The 20,916-nt window shown below is 35.8% G+C and overlaps 1 protein-coding gene across 1 annotated transcript in view; it reads left to right on the forward strand.

The window, feature by feature from the left end:
• Auh (AU RNA binding methylglutaconyl-CoA hydratase) overlaps positions 1–20,916 on the forward strand; it is a 177,093-nt gene that overhangs the window by 14,964 nt on the left and 141,213 nt on the right. Inside the window, exons 3-4 of the mRNA XM_033756824.1 lie at positions 5,306–5,373; positions 5,485–5,572. Of these exons, the coding sequence (XP_033612715.1) occupies positions 5,306–5,373; positions 5,485–5,572 (156 nt within the window). The remainder of the gene's footprint in view (positions 1–5,305; positions 5,374–5,484; positions 5,573–20,916) is intronic.

Below are 20,916 nucleotides of genomic sequence, written 5' to 3' on the forward strand. Positions count from 1 at the left end.
TTTTTGGGTTTTTTTTTTTTTTTTTTTTTTTACGATTTCTTCTCCTCTTTGTTTTCTAGAGTTGGCAGTTTCTATGGTAGCACACTTAGCCAATGACTGTGTTATCTGGAGTTTTATCCATCCCACTTCCACATGAAACACCAGCTGTCTATACAGTACTTTTGAATTTCCCTTCCTCAGTGGTACTTTCTGTGATTTCTGCTCAGGCAAGCCAGGATTCTCTGTGTTTTCTTCATTTTGGGGACACCAGTTAGTCCTTTTGGCTCTTCTCTGATAGATCTAAGAAGAGTTTTTTATTTTTTCCCCCTTTTTTTTAGTGTTTTGTTAGGATTGAGTGACTACATGCTTCTTACATACTAAACTGCAAAGTAGAATTCCTGTTATTGAATTGTTTTTCTAATTTCATTTTTGGGTATGTTACTGTATAATTATGCAAACTTTACTGAACTAATTTATTAATGCTATAGTTCTTTTATGGATTCTTTGGGGTTTTTCTCCATATTGAATTATGTGTTTTGAGTGTGGATACAGTTTTACCTCTTTTTTTTCCAATCTGGATGCCACTTTTTTGTTGTTGTTGTTGCCTAAATTCTTGGCTAGAACTTCTGGTGCCAAGTTGAATCACAGTGGTAAAATTCTTCCTTTACCTTTAGGGGAAGACCTTCAGCTTTTCACCATTGAGTGTGGTCTTTGCATAAATGCCCTTTATTTGGTTGAGTTAAAATTCCCATCTATTACTAGTTTGTTGCACATGCTTTTTTTTTGGATGCCGGGGATCAGACTCAGGCCCTTGCACTTGGCAAGGCAGGCGCAGAACCACTGAGCAAAATCCTCGGCTTGCACATGTTATTTTTTAAGTCATCCGTGTTGAATGTTGTCAAGTTCTTTGAAATGATCATGGGAATGTAGGGGGTTTTTCTTTATTCTGTCAGTGTGATGTTTTGTTCTGATTTTTGCATATTGAACTTCTCTAACATTCCTGCAATACATCCTATTTGGTCATGGTGTATAAATCTCTTAAGTGCTGCTGTTGGTTTATGAGTGCAAGTTGAAGTCTGAAATGTGACTTTCAGATGTTTCAAAATCTGGAACTTCGGACACGATACTACAAATGAAAAATTTTATACCTTATATGGCAGGTAGCAGTCAAAATGCGGGCACACTAAAAATATTGTTTAAATTTGCTTTTGTACTGTGTATATAAGGTGCACAAGATGTGATGAAAATATGGTGAATATTTAAATTTTGAAAATTTATCCTGCTCAAAGTACTTCCCCTTTCTTTAAAGATACTTATTCCATCATTTTTTCCACTTTCTGAAGCAGTTCTGAAATTCATTATATGGATCTTTAATTGTATTGTGGTGGCTGCTTTGATGTCCTCAATTGATTCTAAATATTTGCCTTTTGTGGTCATTTTGACTTTGGCGAAGGTCCAGAAGTCACACAGTGTTAGATCTGATGCATAAGGTGAATGAGGGTACACTGTAATGATTTTTATAACCCTGTTTTTCCAATTGGATGGCAGACAGCAGAAGCATTCACTGTATTTTTACCATACCTCATAAAGATACTCACAAAAGAGGACTTCCAGAACTGCTTCAGAAGTAGCAGGAATGATGAGTGTGTTAGAAGAGAGGGCAAGGATTTTAAGGGGAATGAATAGAAGACCAGTGAGTCTTCTACTGTAATCAATTTTAAAATTTAAACATTCACTGCATATTTCTGTCACACCTGATAATGTGAAACAAAGAATTTCGTGTTTAGAATTGGATGCCATACTTAAGATATATCATCGTGTTTGCTAGTATTTCAAAATCTCAAATCTTTACTGGTTGCAAGTGTTTCAGGTAAGGGGCACTCAACCTATGCTTAACTGAGGATTTTTGCATCTGTATACACAAGGGATATTAGTCTGTAGTTTCCCATGTATGCTCTTACTTCTTCCTGAGCTATCCTTTATACTGTGGTTTTAGTGACCTTTGTATTTTTTTATGTTTATTTTTATTTTTGGTACAATGGATTGAACTCAGGGCCTTGCACTTGCGAGGCAGGCAGGTGCTATGCCAGAGAGCTAAATCCCTGGCCCTTTAGTGACCTTTTCAAAATGGAGGTTTGAATGTAGAAATATGTTACACCAAATGATGAAATAGTAGACGTATACTCATTAAAGATATTAAGAAAATAAGCAAATTGTTATCTTTGCTAATATTCTATATTGGATTTACAGTTTTAGCTAAAATAAAATGGTAAGAGAAGAAAATGAGAAAATCAGCATTGGAGCAGAAAAATGTTAACTGCCAATGTTTCTAGACAATGATGATCATCCACCTTAGAAAATGGAAGAGATCACTTGTTAGATCTGTTATATTTCATAAGTTTACCAGGAAAATGATGAACAAATATCACAAAACTTTCCATATAGACTCAATATATGATTATAAATAAAACAGTGTAGAAGGGCCGCATGTAGCTACCAAAACATGTGCAAGAACTGTAAGAAAAAGCCTATAAGAAAAAAAAAATCAGGACCTAAATATATGTTTAAATTTTAAAATGTATTCCCGTATCTTAGAGGGAAATATTTAATAGGTAAATAGCAAGAAGTTAATTCATAAAATAACTAATGATTAAACAACTTCATTTCAGAAAATTGGTTAAAATGATATAAAATGACATTATACTCCCATGTAATGTTGGAGATTTATGATATTCATTGTTCAGTTATTCTTATTAACATATCTTAGGAGGTTTCTTTTACTATCCTGAAATACGTAGATATATAAGCTGCCAGTACACACTAACTTAAAAAATATATCTCTAGGTATAATAATGACAAGAAAGGGAAGGTAATTCATAGTAAAATAGTTTTTACTGCATCCAAAATGTTCATGCTAGGAGGAATAATATAATTAGGTGTTTGTGTTTAAGTTTTACGTGTATCATATGATTTGATCCTCACACAATTCCATGGGTTTTGCCACTGTTTGTGTTTTAACAGGGTAAGAAGCAAAGGATTGGAGAGACTTAAGTAATTCATCCTAAGTCAAATAGCTGGGAAATGCTAGACTGGGATTTCAACCCAATCCCTTAGTCTTTAGAGCCTGCATTCTTAATTTCCATTCTTAGAGTTGATAAGAAGTTTGTTACCTCAGAGGCACTTTGGATTTGCTTTAAATTCTGGAGCTTTACCTCCCTGTACCCTTACCTTGGTGTTTTTAATGGTTCTGTCTCATTGAGTATCATCTCCTTTTGTCCATTTGCTGAAACCAGAATGTGGTAGATACCCCTAACACCTCCTTCCAGTTCAATCAATCTCAAGCCAGTAATCACGCATTTTAAATTTTGCTCCTTGAATAGTTGTTAAATCCTTTCACTTTTCTTTATTTCTACTATTGCTAGCCTCACTCAAACCTATTATCTTCCTGGCTGGACTACAGCATGTACCTTGAGCTTCTACCCTGTCTACTTCTAGTGTGATCTTCAAATATAAAAACTGTAACACCCTTCTCGCGCTAGTTGTGTATGTGATGTATGTGTTTCTTCTTGAACTCCTTCAGTGTTTACTCCTTGTTCTTAGGATAAAGACCAGACTTATTGTGGGGCCTGGAAGGACATTATCTTGCCTATGCTGATTGCTGCACTCTTTCTTACTCTTCTTCTGTCCTTGGCTCATGACTGTAGGAGAAATAGAACTGTGTCTGTTTTATTCTTCAGTGGTATCATCACTGATTTATACTCTCTCTCTGTTCCCTCTGCCTGGAATTCAGCCCCCTTACCCACTTCTACCTTAAGTGCTACTCATCCTTCTCAATTCATTTAGAACTGCCTCTAGAAAACTTTCCTCACCATTCCCCTTCCCCCCAGACTATATAATTCTGGTGACAAGGTACTGTAGCACCATTTATAGTATGTAAAACATTTTGAATTGTATATTTTGGTGTTTGTTAATATTTGCCTTTCCCTCTTAGAGGACCAAGCACTGTAATGCATATTTTAATATATTTAAATGAATGAATGCATCTCTCGTTTCATCTACTGAACTTTCTTCATGAAGATACTAAATTTGAGTGGTGTGGCATAGTCATTCTGATGTGGAGTCGATTGCCACTTCTTACTTAACCTCTTTGAGTCTCAGGGTCCTTATCTGTTAACTGGTGATAAAAATAGTGCCAGTCTCTTGGGTTGCAGGGATTATATGAGTTAATACACCTAAGGCTGTGGAGTAATAATGCCTGTTCCGTATTAACATGCTCAGTTTAGTGGTGGCTGTTGAGATCTATCCAAGGTCACGCAGAGGCTGATGGAGATACAGGTTCTCTCTAGTGTTACTCTGCATTCTGAAATCAAGATTCTTGCAGATCTTTTCTGTTGTGAGCTGAAATCATTTTTGTACTTTCCTTAAAAATAGATCTGTCCAGTTTCTTGGACGGAAGATGTATGCATTTTGTTGTCTTCTGTTTAACCCTTTGCATGTAAGGACCATTCTCAGCCTGATTAGAAGGTATTTCAGATATATGGTGAAAATTGTGCTTACTCAAAGGACCATCAGTTTACAGATTTTATAGAACTTTGAATATGCATTTAAGGTCTTTAAACTCAGACATTTTGGAATAATAATTAAAGGATTTTGAGGAAGCAGTGAATTCTGAGCATAGGTTTGTGTTTAGAAAATTGATTTGACTCCTACAGTTGGAATGATGCTTTCTTATAAAATTAAGGGAGTTAGGAAGAAGGCCTGGGTTTATTGGGAAAGATAAATGAACTTTGTTTTCTATAGATTGAGTTTAAGTTGCTTGTATATCTTCTTACGTGGTGGTGGTGCCCTCAGGTTAAATGTGGAACAGAAGTTAGGAAAGAAGCCTAGGATGAACTGAGAACTAAGTAGTACAATATAACAAAGTAAATGAGCTATGACAACTGGCATCCTAGCAAAAAGCAGCTCAGATGAACCTTGCATGAGACAAGGTTTTGTCAACTGTTACTCCTTTATACTGTGTACCTGAAGATGATGAAGGCATATGTTAAGTAGAACCCTGTAATTCCAGATTTTCACTAGTATGTGTGGTCTTCCCTCTAGGTAGTCTGATTTAGTGATGTAAAATTTATATAGGTACTGTGTTTTTTTTTTTTTAAGTGCTTGTCTTGAAAAGGAAATTAAGCATGAAAATAAGGATAAGCTCTTTTAGTAAACTTAAAGGAGAAGGTAGATTTTTTAAGTCCCACATTAGCTAGACTTACTAGAGTCTTTGTTCTCAGAATACTGCTCTAACTCAAGTGTGTCTGCCCCCCTTTTCCTTAACTAGGAATTGTGGTGCTTGGAATAAACAGAGCTTATGGAAAAAATTCACTCAGTAAAAATCTTATGAAAACGGTGAGTGTAAAAATTAAAATGTTTACTTCTAATATTAAGGTCTAATGCTAACATTAGTCTGAAAATGATTTTTTTTTCTCTTTCTTCCTTATCCTCCCTATTTTGCTTTAGTTATCAAAAGCTGTGGATGCTTTAAAATCGGATAAGAAAGTTCGAACCATAATAATTAGGAGTGAAGTTCCAGGGATATTCTGTGTTGGTATGTAAATGAATTTTATTATGAAATGATAGCCTTTTTCTGTGTGTGTGTGTGTGTGTGTGTGTGTGTGTGTGTGTGTGTGTGTCTGTGTGAAATTACGTTTAAGTCTGTTTCATTAAAATGTTCTGGGGCTTGAACTTCATTGCCAGCAACGCATTGTTTGCTTTAGTGTTTCACAAGAAAAAAATACTTAGAAACTTTTGTAATTTGTGTTGTTTTAGAAGTTAAAAAAATAATTTGAGTCACCAAAATATTTGTGGCATATAAATAGTATTTTTGAAACATCAGTTGGGAAGGGAAATTTAAGTCTTCTGTCCCAGCATTATGGCCTGTACTTTCAGTTGTTCAAACGGTACTTTAATTGACCAGCAGTATCTGCCACGTTACAAAGCACTCAGTGTAGAATTTGCTTTGGAGATTGGTGGTTATAGCTGCACCTACCTGTTGTATGCCTGTGGTTATACAGTATTTCCAGATTGGTGTCTGGCATCTAAAGATGTGACTAATTCACATGTGTATTTTTCTGTTCCTGCTTCATTACCAAAGCTAACAATTGAGGCATCTTGGAATTTACGTATTTCTCAGTATTTCTAAGCCTTGATATTCAATGAATCCTTTTCAACTAATAAAAAGTGCAAGTGATCAAGATGAAAAGAGGCAGGTAATGTGCAGTGTCATGTAATTTACCAGTAAGCAAATATAGAATTTAAAGCATAAAATATAAATTTTCAGTAAAAATGTAGCTAGTGTAATTCCCTTGAAGCTATCAGACATTCAGGGAACCACCACAGTGTTCTGTTCATTAGGAAAATATTTACCAAGTGTTTACAGTACATACTTGGAACAGTTCTAAGAATATGATAGAGTATTTGTAGACAAATGTTTTTAGAGATGTCTTAATTGTGGTTGATATTCTTTAGTCTGCTCAGTCTTTTTAAATTTTAACCTCTTAAAACACTGTAGACTTTTATAGTTAGGGAGAATATAGTGCAAATGACTTATATTTTGGCTTTGATAGGGTTTTATTGCTTTCTTAAAATGTAGTGTAACATACTTAAGAGGATTAGCTTTAACTCCTGATGGCTAATCAGATGTAGACTAATACCCTCCTGTGCTTAGGCTGTGGTGTTAGATATTATAGTCCTCTCTTTTCACATTTCTCAAAGGTAATATTGTCTGCCTAGAAGGGGTGTTAGAGATTTTTCTGTGACAGTGTAAGGAAAGTACAATGCACTAGAGTTGCCCCTTGGTCTCTTATATGAAATAGCGTGGTGGGTGCATGTAACTTACACCTTCTATAAACTTTAAATCGTCTCTAGAGTACTTGTAATATCCAATGCAATGTACATGCTGTGTAAATAGTTTTACACTATATTGTTCAGGGAGTACTAACAAAAAGTTCGCACATGTTGAATATAGTTAAACCTCCTTCCCTGCAAATTTTTTCTCTTTGTGGTTGATTGATTCAGAGGATGTGAAATCATGGAGGTGGAGCACCAGCTATAGTCAATAAATGATAACGCTGAAGTTCTTTAAAAGGTTCTACATACATTTTGAGTTTGTTTTTTTTTTTAAACACAGCAAAAGGAACTTAGTATATCAAGAGAATTATGAGTCTTACTTCTGTAATTTTAGAATAGACACTTTTAGACCAGGTGAAGGTGGTCTTGAAGTGAATGGCTCTCAGACCATGACTGGTCACTTTGAGTTCTTCTGGGCATGGTAGGGTAGCTTATTAGGAAGTTTTAGAATGTTTTAAGGCTTTTATGGAAGGCTGAATGCATGAATCTTTGAAAATTGGTGATGATACTGTGAAGGTAGAACAACACTATTAATGTTCTTCTAGCTTTTGTCTTTCCATTAATAATAGATTTTGTAATTATCACACTATAATTACTGGTAGAAATCTTTTCTATTTTACTCTTTCTTTGGCTTCCCATTTATTTGTTTTGCCTCTTTACACTAATAATACTGTTTGAAAAGGGCTTCAGTGCTTTCTTGCAATTTGTAACTGTTTCCAGTTCCTTTTGGGGGATATATTAAATAATATACAAAATATTGTTTTATCAGATGAGCAAGTTAGCATTGAGTACTTTTTTTCCAATTTAATATACTCTGTCTTTAGGTAATTTAAAATTTTCACATGATCAAGGCATCTTTAATATTTAACTCAAGATTTATTACTGTATTCTGTGAAAGTATTTTAACTGTAGAAAAAATGGTGCAAATAATTTATTTTAGTAATTTGCTGTATCATTTGTGACCATTCTTTGTGAACGGTTTTCTCTACCTGGATTTCAAATAGGCAGTCGAATAGGTTTGTCTGTATTTTATTTGTATATATGAAATAAATACATGTATATAATTCCAGGTAAATAAAATCTATTTACCTAGTTAAAAGAATGCCTAAATTTATCATAGCCTATAATGGCATAAATGTATTACTTTTAATCAGGCTTTTACTAATTATTATTGAAGAATGCAGACTTTCACATAATAAAATCTTCTGGTGATTGAACTCGAGGCTTTTGCGTTCATCTGCATTCCCACACCTGTTTTGTATACTTACTTATTTTTAAACAGGGTCTTATTAAAGTTGCTAAGTAGTCCAAGATTGTCTTGCAGTTGCCATCATCCTTCCTCAGTCTCCCAGAGAGCCGAGTAACAAATGTGCACAGCTGTAACTAGCTCACATAATGAAATCTTTAATTTTTATTCTGACATAGTAATAGTAAAAAAGCAAACCCCTTAAAAATAGTGTACCCACTTGTTGATTACTCTTTTGGAACCTCTCATTTCCCCAAAGTCACTCATTTTCCTCTTTGTCTCCACGAAGTTTACTCTGTGTATTTATTGCAATTGTACCTTGGTTATTTCTAAAAATATAAAGCTTATAAAGTGTTCTTGGCCCAGATTCCACGAGCAGAGGAACTTTTCTTATTCTTCATCAACCTTTGCATTCTTAGATAATAGGTGTATATTTGCTGAAATTAATCAGCCTTTAAACAGTGCTTTAATTCACTGATGCTTTTTTAGGGATTGATGATGGCATATGTTTAAGGAGTTTCTCTGAATTATCTTAGACTACTGTCCTCTTAGAATGTTCTGACAGCTGATTTTGATTTATTTTCCCTACATCCTTTTTCTGAAGTTCTAGGAAAACAGATAATTAAGGACTGTTGAAGAGATTCTTACATTGCATTGGACCAGATGTTTTCTGACTTCCGACAGCTATGTTTCACTTAACATTAATCACATTTTACTTTAAAAAGTATTTAGTAAGTTAAAATATATGCAAAAATATACAAAGAGAAACCTTTGTCTCTATTCCTTTCTTCCACTAATAAAAATAATAATTTTATCATTTTTCTCCTAACATTTCATTATACTACTACATAATCATTGTATAAATATATACATGCACTCATTAGAATAGTAAGCAGCTAACAGGATACGTATAAAGATTGTTACAGTCTGGTAAATATATAAGAGGAGTTACATAAAGCATGTTATACTCAATACAGCTCTATGAGGTTATATAAGTAAAATCTCAGATAAAGGGTCATATTTTTTTATCTTGAAATTTTCTGAAATATTAATTCCATTATATTGACACATTATGTTAAGCATATATATATATATATATATATATATATGCAATAAAAAATTCATTAAAACTTACAAAGTTTATTAGTAAATTTTTCCATTTTGGTAACTTAAATTGTGTCTGTGTTCTTGAATTATTGTTCAAACATTTGAGAGGAAAAATTTTAGACTATAAAGAGTCTTCATAGAAAAATTCAGATCCTTTCATATTATACATTCCCTAGGAGGTGAAGGGCCTGATTAAGTATAGTGGCTTAGTTGGAACTACTTGACTCCCAGGGCATGGGTGTTTTTGGGGAGGTAAAAACAAACCCATGGCCTGGTGCATGCTGGGCAAGCACTCTACCACTGAGCTACCCCAGACAGGATTTCTTTATTGTACTGTGGTGGTTTCTAATATAAAATGTAAAAGGAATATGAAGTCTCCTTATTTATTTACTGATTGATTGATTGATTGATTGAGACAGGGTCTCTTTATGTAGTTGAGACTGACCTGGAACTCACTATACAGCCCAGGCTGGTATCGAACTCACGGTGATCCTCCTGCCTCAGTCTCCCGAGTGCTGGGATTACAGGTGTGCGCCACTATGCCTGGCTGAAGTCTCCTTTTTAAGTTCTTAAAACTTCATACATTTATACATCTTAGTGGCTCTGTTGGTTAGAATCACTGTTGTTTATCTTGTAGATTAGAGCACTGTTTCTGGGTTCATGGCTTGCCTGTACTTAGAATATTGGAAAATGCATTTTGTTAGCCAAGCGTCTTGTGAAGCATCAACTACACTGATTATATTGGAGATTGGCCTGAATTCTCCTGCTGCATAGAAATTTTTTATTCATTTTTAATGTTATTCTTGCTTCTTACACATGAAATCTAAAATAATTCTATTTCAAAATGTTTACTTAAAATGTTATTATTGCCAGTAATGAAGTTATGAAAAGATCTTTTGAATAGGCCATTGCATTAGCTAGTAATCACAATCACCTGTTTACTTTTATTTAACTATTCTAATGCTAAATTGCAGAGTGCCTGTGTATTTTTTACCATAATGTTTTAAAGTGAAATTTTATGAGAAATTACTGAGAATTAGAATTTTTTTTTCTTTGAAATTCCTAAAATAGATGACAAACAATTCTTGGTAATTGATTCCTGTGTATAGAACTCTAAATTGAGTATCTCACTGAATTATATCTGTGGGTTTTTAAAAAAAGAGGTCGTTTTACTTCTGCTTTTGAATTCTAGTAAATGGTGTTATGACTAAACACTTCTCACTAAAGCTGTCAACCTGCATTATTGAACACAGTGCGTACTGTTCTAATAGATGCAGATCTCATGATAAGTATAAATATGTGGAAACCTGTGACTAATGAATTAATCTGTTTAATATTGTTTCATAATCCTTTTTTTTGGTACCAGGGATCGAACTTGGGTCCTTGTGCTTGCGAGGCAGGCGGCGGAACCACTGAGCTAAATCCCCGGCCCTTGTTTCATAGTCTTAATTGTATATTTATTTACCTAGTTAGACTTAGATAAATGAAGTTATCAGTGAAGTGAAGGGTGTCAGTATCACACATTTGTATTTGCATTAGTTTAGCATGACAGCATAGTTTTTGTTGTTGTTTATCATTCTTTGAAATTAAAATAATATGTTTTGAGATACGAATTACTTGCAGGGAAATTTACTCATTGTAAGTGTGTAATTGATGAGTGTAGACAGGTGTTAACTGATGATCGCACTTATGATATAGGTCACGTTCATCATTTAAAAAGTTTTCTTGTCCATTCCTAGTCAGTTCTCTTTACTTATCTTGGCCTCCTAATGTCCAGGTCTCCTTGCTGCTACTATAGTTTTATCTCTTCTAGAGTTTCTTATGAATGGACTCAAAGTATAGGTGGTCTTTTATGTGTAGCCTCTTTCACTACCATAATGCTTTGGGTTCACCCATGTTTTATGCTTCAGTAGTTTCATTTTTTTAACCAAGTATGATTTTCATTTTATTGATGAGTATTAATTTTATCTGCTGCATAGTCATTCGTTGTATGTGTGTTATTTCTCTTAACCAGTTGATAGTCATTTGAGTTTTTTCCTCATGGGATATTATACATACTGCTTCTAGATGTGTTAGTCTGACTGTTGGGTTATCAGCTTTCCATTACTGTAACAAAATACCAGAGATAATTAACCTAAGAGAAGAGGTTTTATTTTGGCCCACCATTTTGGAGTTTCCAGTCCATGATCAATAAGTTGCTTTTATTTGGATCCTTGGCAAGGCAGCACTTGTCAAGAATGCTTGGAGGAGCAAAAGCACTGAGAATTGTGCCAGGGAGCTCAAGGGAAAAAGGAAGAGGCCAGGGTCCCAAAGTCCCCTTCCAGGTCATGTTCCCAGTGACCTAAAGAACTCTGAGGAGGCCCCATCCTGAAGCTGCTTCCACCACGTCCCAGTAGTGCCACTCTGGGGATCAGGACATTCCATATCCAAACTGTAGCAGCTTCAGTGATAATTCATTCACATGTACTTCTTTTTGTGAATGATTTTTTTTAATCTTTCTCTTGGGTAAATACTTAGAAATATGTTTAGTTTTATAAGAAACTTAACTGCGTAAGGTCCTGGGTTTGATCCCTAATGTCAAGAAACAAAACCCAAGAAACTGCCAGTTGTTTTCCGACAAACTTATCATTTTACATTTTTGCCAGCGCTGTATGAGAGTTCCAGGAGTTCCATATGTTTTATAACACATGATGTTATCAGTTTTTTCATTTTAGACATCTTACTAGATATTGTAGTCATATGTTGTTATAGTTTAAGTTACTTCTCTAATGACTAATGATTTAGTCTTGTGCTTGTCATATATATATATGTATATATATATATTTTTTTTTGGGGGGGGGAAGTATTCAGGTATTTTCCCAATATTTTTATTAGAATGTAATGTATCGTTATATATACTTGACATAAGTCTTTTATTTGGTATGTTTCGCTAATATTTTCTTCCTTTTAGTGGCTTGCCTTTTTCCTTTATACTTTGAGACTGATTTGTCAGTTTTTTCTTTTATGATTTATGCTGTTTTGGTGGGTTAAGAAATACTGTCATGTTCCAAAGACATAATACATAAAGATTTTCCCCTCTGTTTTCTTGTACTTTTGTAGTTTTTATATTTTGCATTTAGGCTGATGATGTATTCTGAGTTAATTTTTGAATATATTATGAGATAGAGATTGAGGTGTTAATGATAAAAAAAATATTTGGTATTTCCTCTGGTTTGAAGCACAAAGCTCCTACAATGTAGAAATTTCCTGAAATGATGCAAATGCCTTTGTTTTGTAATGCTGTGATCTAAGCCAGGGGATCCCTGAGTAGCTTTCAGATGGGAACTTGTAGTAGAAATACAGCTATGGGATTAGCGGGATAGAATTTTTAGCACTCTTGCCTCTGGGAAGCAGAAAAGAATTAGAGACTGAGTTTAGTCACCAGTGGCCGATGATTTAATCAGTCATGCCAGTGTAATGAAACTTACATAGAATTAGAGAATTGGAGAATTGGACTCCTCTCCCCATATTTGGTGTCAAAAATGGTGTTAGTAAATAGAATCATAATTGATGCCAGAAATAGGATTTGCCCAATCAATTCACAAAACTCAAGGAAGTATTTTACTTACTATTCCTGATTTATTATAAAGGGTAATACTAAGGAGCAGCTAAAGGAACAAATGCAGGGGACAAGTTAGGTTGTAGGGATTGTAGAGCTTCTATTTCCTGAGGCAAGAGATTAGGGTATGGCCAACTGGCTGGGCAGTGGGCGTGACCTGTCAAATCACAAGATCCAGGGCACTGGAACAGAATATAGTTCCTAAGCCCTACACCTGGGACCAGTCAGAAAGTGCTATATCTTAATGCTTCAGGTGTGAAATGAACAGATTGATAGGATGGCCTTGATCTGACATGAGTTTGAAGAATGAGGGATACACAAGACCTCTTCCGTTTATCTCATGCCAGTATGAACTTCCTCAGTAGCCCACTTTTGATATGCTGATTGTACTTCTTTTTCTACCTTTAATAAATGTACAGTGTCTGCCTTTTTCAAATGTCTTTGCAGAACACCAAGAACCTGGATAGAATCTGTAGAATCTCAGAACCTGGTAACAGCCGTATACAGACAGCCCTCTTCCAGGCAGTTGGACATGTTCACTTACCTGGAAAGTATCTGTTGTTTAGGGTTTTTGTTTTTGTGTTTGTTTTTTTTTTAAGTGAAGGTTTTACCACAGAGGCACCATTGATTAAATCATTGGCCCTTGGTGATTGAGCACTTATTTCCAGACCCTCCCTTGCCACATAGGCTGCAGTGTGGGTGGAGTGATGTTCCAACACTTTAGCCATTGCTTGTTCTTTCTGGTGACTATCCTGGATCCTGAAGCTGTCTGGAGGCCTTAGGAGAATCACCTCAGGAGCATAAAAGGGCTGCCTTTGGGTATCAAAAGATGTTGTCACTCTGGAAATTCCAAAGGTTTTAGGTATTGTAAGTTGTTTTTGTGTTTTCTTTTTGCATATGTATATCATTTCTTTTACAACCATTTGTGAAATAATTAACTTTCTTCCCATAGCATTGAGATCTTAGTAAAAAATCATTTGACAATACGCATGTGAATAGTGTTGAGGTTGTCTGTTCTATTCGTTAATGTATACATTTATCTTTGTTGCCAACACTGTACTATCTCAGTTAATGTATACATCACTTGAATGTTGTATTAGTCTATTTCCTGTTGCTGTTACAAAATACCTGAAGCTGGATAAAGAACAGAAATTTATTTACATACAGTTTTGAAGGCTTGAGAGTCTGAGACTAGATAGCCCATATCAATTTGGTCTCTGCTGAAGGCACCTTTGGCTCCATCATGTCATGGCAGATGACTTCACATTGGTAGGAGTGCCTGTCAGAGATACAAACCAGACATTGAGGAAGGACTGGTTTGGATAGAACTTTTTAATAGAACCTACTCTTAGGAAGTAATCTAGGGCCAGTGAGAACTACATTAGTTCCATTTGAAGGCAGCACCCCTAGTGTGGTACCACTTCCTGGTGGTATCCTGCTCCTAAATGTCTCACTGCCTCCAACTGGATAACCAACTACCAGCACAGGAAGCCTTGGGGGCATGTTCAAACTGTGGCTAAACCACAGTAACGCATTTGATTGAATTTATTTCTAAGCATTTCATATATTTTAATGCCATTGTAAGTGGAATTTCTTTTTAATTTCACGCCCAAATTTTTATTTCTAATAGACTGCTGCTATGCATACTGGTAATTGGTTTTAATCCTACAACATTGTAATTTTTTTTTTTTTATTTGTAGGAACTTTTTTTGAAGATACTTGAGGTCCCTCTATAGATAGTTAAGTAATATGTAGGTAAAAACAGTTTTATTCCTTTCCAGTATGTTTACTTTTAGTGTTTTTCTTATAGTATCAACTCAGACCTTCATTACAGGTAAATAAATGTGTTGAAATTTTCCATCTTTGCGTTTTCTTGACCTTAGGGGAAGGCAGTCAATCTTTCACCGGTAAGTTTAATTTTTTTTTTTATGGTTGAAAGTTACTTTTATATTCCATGTTCACTGCGGATTTAAAAAAAATTAGAAACACGAATTATTTCAAATCACTTCTTTGGGACATCTATTGATAGTCAAATATAAAGCTTGTGTTTTGTAATGCACCTCTCTTGGTCATGATGTATTATCCTTTTTATACATTGCTCGATTTGATTTGTTAAATTTTGTTGAAGAATTTTGTAATTCCGTTCATAAGGGGGATTTCTTATGTCTGTTTTTGGTATCAATCATACTGATCTTATGAATTGAATTATATTCCTTCTGTTTTTTGGGAAGAGTTTGTGTAGAATCAATATTAGTTCTTCCTTAGTTGTTTGGTAAACTTCACCATCAGAGCCATCTGGTCTAGCAATTGTTTTCGTGAGAAGAATTTTAACTATTAATTTAAATCTCTAATGGCTAAAGGGCTGTTGAAATTATTTCTTTTCGAGTGACTTGTGTTTTTTAAGCAAATTGTTTTATCATATTTTTACATTTATTACATTTTACATTTATTTTACATTTATTGATGTTTATAATCCTCATTTTCCTTTTAATATCTTTTGAGACTATAGTTGTATCTCATTAATTTTTGATGTTGATAATTGTCTTTTTAAAATTTTACATTAATCACTTGTTGATCTTTTCAAAGAAATATTTTGGTTTCATTGTTTTTTTTTTCTTTTTAATTTTGTATTTCATTGATTGCTTTAATTTCCTATATAGTTTGGCTTTAATCTTCCTTAATTCTTAAGGTGGAGGCTTAGATCATTGATTTGAGGCCTTTTTTTAGATAACCTTTTACTAATAAGTTATTTTTATTTCTTCACTTGAGCATGCCAGAGAGGTCCATTAATAATCCTTTTTCTGAGAAGGTAGTAATTGATTTGCTGTTGATGATTCATAAAGGCTAATTTCCATTTTAAAAACCTACCTAAATACTCTTTCAGGCTGTGTAGATGCTATTTCCTTTTTACCAGATAGGAACTGTCTATTAGTAATGTGCTACTGACTCATCCCTGGCTTTTACTCTTGGCCCCCTCTAGCACTTTCCCCATATAGCATTGAAATGATCTTAAAGAAATAAAAGGCTCCCTGCCACAGATAGTCCTCAGAGTAATGCCTGGCATTGGAATCATGGCTTCTAGAGCTGTCCATGTCTGAATGCTGGACCGAGTGAACATGGGACCTTGTGTGACAAAGAGAATGTGGCCGATGAAAGTTGAAGACCTTCGAATGGGAGATGTCCCTGGTATCTGTTGGGCTCAGTACAAAAACAAGGGTCCATGTCTGTGTGTGTCAGGAGGAAGCTGAGAAGGAAAGATGATGTAGGGGTTAGAAATCATAGTGAGCCCAGAAATGTGGAGGCCAAGATGCTTTTCCTTGGTCTGTTTGGGAAGGCATAGTCTTGCCAGCTAGGTAATACCAGCCCAGAAATACCAGGTAATCCCCCTGAGCCTGTGGGTTTTCTGCAACAGCAATGGGAAAATTATCTCAAGTGTACACCGTACTACCTACCTGTCTACTTGGTCAGTGGCACTGTCTCTACTGTTTTGTCTTGTCTATTCCCCTTAGTTCTGCTTCCCTTCTTGCTTCTTGTGAGGCAGAACTCACTTTCTTCTTGGACTTTTTGTACTCAGTGTTCCCTTTGCCTGGAAAAGCATCTGTTCAAATGTCATCTCCTCCCAGAGTGGTTCCCTTGTCATTTAAGCCAGAGTAGGCCTCCCTACTTCCCCAGCTCTGCTACATTTTGCTATTAGAGTTTAATCTTTGAGCTTTTTAGTTCCTAAATTTCTATTTTGTCATTTATTATCGGTCTGCCTTCCCACAGTTAAACTATGGGCAAGGGCCCATTGCCAGAACAGTGCCTGATCATAGAAGGAGCTTACAGCTTGTTCATGGGACAATTGAGTGACCAATTCTAGATGGTGAGAATGTAGCGTTGACCAAATGCCTGATGAAGTAAGCTTACTATAGAGCATGTATAGGTAGCTTGTGTGGTTAAGAGTGACTTGTTCTTGAGAAATCTCAGACTGTATCTAGAGTACCAGTAAATCCAGCCACTTTCTTCCCCTCCTGAATTGGAATCAGCTTTATTATCTGTTACAACTATTTGAAAATGTGACTTGTATATGTACCCAAACGGACTTCGAGCTTTCCCCTCTTTAGCAAGGATGCATAGTGAGGAGCATAGTGGCCCGGGGTGGGGTTATGAGCAGAGAGCAGCCCTTTGTAGGGGTCACAGACTCTTCCTCCTGGCTGACCAGCTAGGTGGGAGTAGGGTACTGGCGCATTGGGAGGTCAGAGTGTCCTAGGTAGCAGGCCCCTCTTACGCTGGGCAGGTAGGGGAGTGTGATTCACCTTTTGATTTGGTGGAGCGCCAGCTACTAAGCCATGGTCAAATAAAAGAAGAAAGTTAGCTTTTTATCAATCTGTTCCTGGCAGTGGAACTTGAACAGCAGCTTGCTTTGTTAGGGGTTCTCTGCAAATTGGCAAGAGTAGACCAGGATCAGCAAACCTCTTCCGTTATGGCCAAATATTTTAGGCTTTGTGGACCTCTTACAGTCATTTTTATCTATTTCTTATTTTTCTAATCCTTTGGAAAAGTAAAGACCCTTCTTAGGTCGAGGGCTATTAGTCTGTTTTGGTTACTATAATGAAATACTTGAAGCTGCTTCTTTTAGAAAAGAAATGTATGGCCTCAATGTGCATTCATTTAGTTATAAATGTCTCTAGTTTCTCATTCTTTGTGGCTGAGTAGTACTCCATTTTATAGAAAAGCCACATCTTCTTTATACTCTTAAGTGAAATAAATAAGGCACACATGTAAATACCGAATAGTTTTCTGGTGTGAAAAACTAAAAGTGTAAATAAGGTACAGATTATATAATTGATAATGTGAAATAGGAAGAAAAGGGCTAAAGGAGTAGAAGTGGGAAGGGCAGGGGAAAGGAAAGAAGGGAAAAGAAAAAATATGAGAAAAGGAAAAAAATGGAAACAAAGTCTTTGTAAAAAGGGAAGGGTAGAGGGGGTGAACAGAGGGCAGGGGAATGGGGAAAAAAATAAGAACCAAGATACATTATGTAAAGGTACAAGATCCCAATGGTGAATGTAACTGTACTATATACCTAAAAAGTACCAATGAACTTAATGAAAAAGAGAGATGTATTTTTAGGAGGTACAAAGTCTAGAGCCTTACCTGGTTAAGACCTTCATGCTAGTAGAGTACCAAACATCACAAGGTAAGAGACAGGGCATGTCTTCTCCCTCTTTGTATCAAGTCACCAGGATTTGATCATAGAGCTTTCTTCTAATGACCTTATCAATTTTAATCACTTCCCCAAAATAACACTATCTTTAAACACCTTTTTTACTCTTTGGCTATAGTGGGGATTGAATCCTTATACAGTTTGCCAAAATATATACATACTTCGGGAAAAGAAAAACTTTATAAATACTTCAATACTAAATATTTTGAGACATCATGAGATTAATGCAGGTTACCTTTGGCCTCTGCAATTATAAGAGGTACTCAAAGTGGTGGCCATTAGCTTCTAGACATGTTATAGCATGGTGAACTGTTGCTTGGGTGATTTTGGTCATGAGATTGCTGCACACGTATTTTCAGTTTTGTCTCTAAGGGCCAGCAGTGTAGTGGGTTTTCTGCAGTATAAGACATGTTCAAGGCTCCCTTATATGAGGGTAACATTATCTGTTGAAAACTCGTCGTGCTAGTTTTCTTTTCCTGAAGTGTGTGTACTACATTTTTTGGTGGACTGTGTGTGTGTGTGTGTGTGTGTGTGTATTTTTTTGAGGGGCAGGTCCTTGCTAAGTTTCCACATTGGCCAGGCTGGTCTCAAACTTGTGATCTTCCTCCTTCAAAATCCTAGACTTCTGGAATTACAGGTGTGTGCCACCATGGCCTGGCTTGCTTTAACCTCTCTAATACCTCACAGTGGGGATTACATTTGAACACAGGAAGCCTTGGGAATACTCATACCACATCAAAATCACAATAAGGGCCGTGGGCAAACAGACTGGCCTGTGGGCTGTTTTCCCCTGACCCCTGTCCAGGTGTAGTTCTTTTCTCTCTTCTTGGTTTGTCCCAGTCCATTCCTTGGATTTTGACCCCTTGGAGCTGGAGGGGATAGCCCAAGGGTGTTGTGGTCTACAGAAAGAAACTGGAGAGGTTTCGCCATGGAGATGGTATGGCTTGACAAACAGTAAAAATGTTCATGCTTTTTGTGTAATGAGTGATCTGAAAACAGCTGTACAACCCATAAACTTCAAGAAATATATTCATTTATAGTGTCATATGGGCAGTTGTTAAATTAGAAGGCCAGTACCAATCAGGATGATTGTGAGGTTTATGGTTCCTAAAAATCCCCTGAATTTTAGAATTTCCATATGAATAATGTAGGACTTTTGGGGACAAAATAAGGTCAAGATAGATGGAAGTAATCATTATTTTTACATTTTCTGTATACAGTAAAGGCAATGCCATTAATAAATTAAATACCAATGTAATTTCCCTGAGTTAAAAATTCATAGTAATCGATATTATGCATATCTTATTCCTTTCTAAGAATGTTTGCAGTTTTTCCTCTCTCATCAGTTGATTTGGTTTTGTAACAGATAAGACCCATCCTTACTTGGTGTTTTACATGGTGTCTTTGCTGGAGGATGTGCTAGTCTGGTGCTCCTGCTGTTCCAGCCTTAACTCCTTCCAGCCTGCTGTAATCTCCAGGCTTTGCTCCAATCAGGTTCCTAGTTGTTTTCAGTGAATATGGCTGGTACTCTTTAACTGTTAGGCTCTCTTCCTCTCCATACCATTACCCCATGAGTTCAGCCACTTGAGTGTTCCTGGAATGAGACCTCACATCAGCAAGGCCACCTGTGCTATGTGGCCGCTGCTATGCACCAGTTTGCTTACTGCCTAAGGAGAAAACTGGGGCAGTCACAGGCCCCCTGTCACCACCTGCTGACCCATATTGGAAGTGACCTTTTCATTTAATATTGGGAGAGAGGGAGCCCAGCACCAGTTGTTTCATTTCAGTTCAGGGTGCAAGTCTCCAGCTGTATCTGGAGGTGAATGGTGTTGATCCAAGGTTAGGGTGCTCTGTGAGCTCATTGTTACATCATTGTTCTTGCTTTTAGGCCTCTTTTAGGAAATAAATTATATTACACATACACATGTACTTATGTCAGTTTCTATATATATATTAAAAACCATAGCTTTGTATAGTAACTGCATTTTCAGTTAATTACTGCAGAGCTCGATTTCCCCTTTGCCCTTCCATTTGTATCATCTCCTCAATCCTATGATATATAGAAAGTAGTCTCAGGTTGCTTATCCATACAACTATGATAAACATGCCCTGTAACTAGATCTTGCAAGTAATTTATTTACATTTCTCTGTCTTTAGACTGAGGGTAAGCAATACTGTACTATACAGTATTAAAAATACTGTGTTGAATGTTACTTAGGTTATTTCTTCTTTGGTGTGTTTATGTTTTATTCATTGGAAAAAAAGTTAGATTTCCTCACTTTGAATATATAAAATAGTAACACGATTTCAAAGAGTCACATTGGTGCAAAGAGGTATAATCATGGAAATGACAGTTTCTGCTTCCTTCCTCCAGTCTCTTGTCTTCTAATTTCCACCCTTAAGGGTATTAATGAATATAGTTTCTAGATTATTCATTTTTGTGGCAAAATTAAAAGATACCCATTTATCTACCTACTTCTGTTTTTTGTGACATAAGTAGCATTTCTCTATGTACAGTTTTTACTTTTTTTGTAGTTAATAATACATCTTAGACCTCCTTCCATCCTAGTTCATAGCAATGTGTTGGTACTTAGGAGATATGAGAGGTTCATGAATCATTTTCAAGATGGAGATATTGCCACAGTTTGCATGTGGATGATATCGATCTTGTCCTTTTAGAGAGGGAGAAATGATATCTCTTTTAGTAGCAAAGCTTTGAAGTAGCTTATAGAGGCTGGGATGTTTTATAGAAGTGGAGGTATTGATTCTATTTAGTAAAAGGAGACTTTGACAAATTGCTCTAGAAGGTATGAGGATAGTCATGTCTTACCAAGAAAATAATGCTCCTAAACTTCACTAGTCCTCTCCTATCCGAACCTTGTGTAGAAA

The sequence above is a fragment of the Fukomys damarensis genome, unplaced genomic scaffold (genome assembly GCF_012274545.1).
Source record: "Fukomys damarensis isolate Sample0158 unplaced genomic scaffold, DMR_v1.0_HiC HiC_scaffold_27, whole genome shotgun sequence".
Classification (NCBI taxonomy): Eukaryota; Metazoa; Chordata; class Mammalia; order Rodentia; family Bathyergidae; genus Fukomys; species Fukomys damarensis.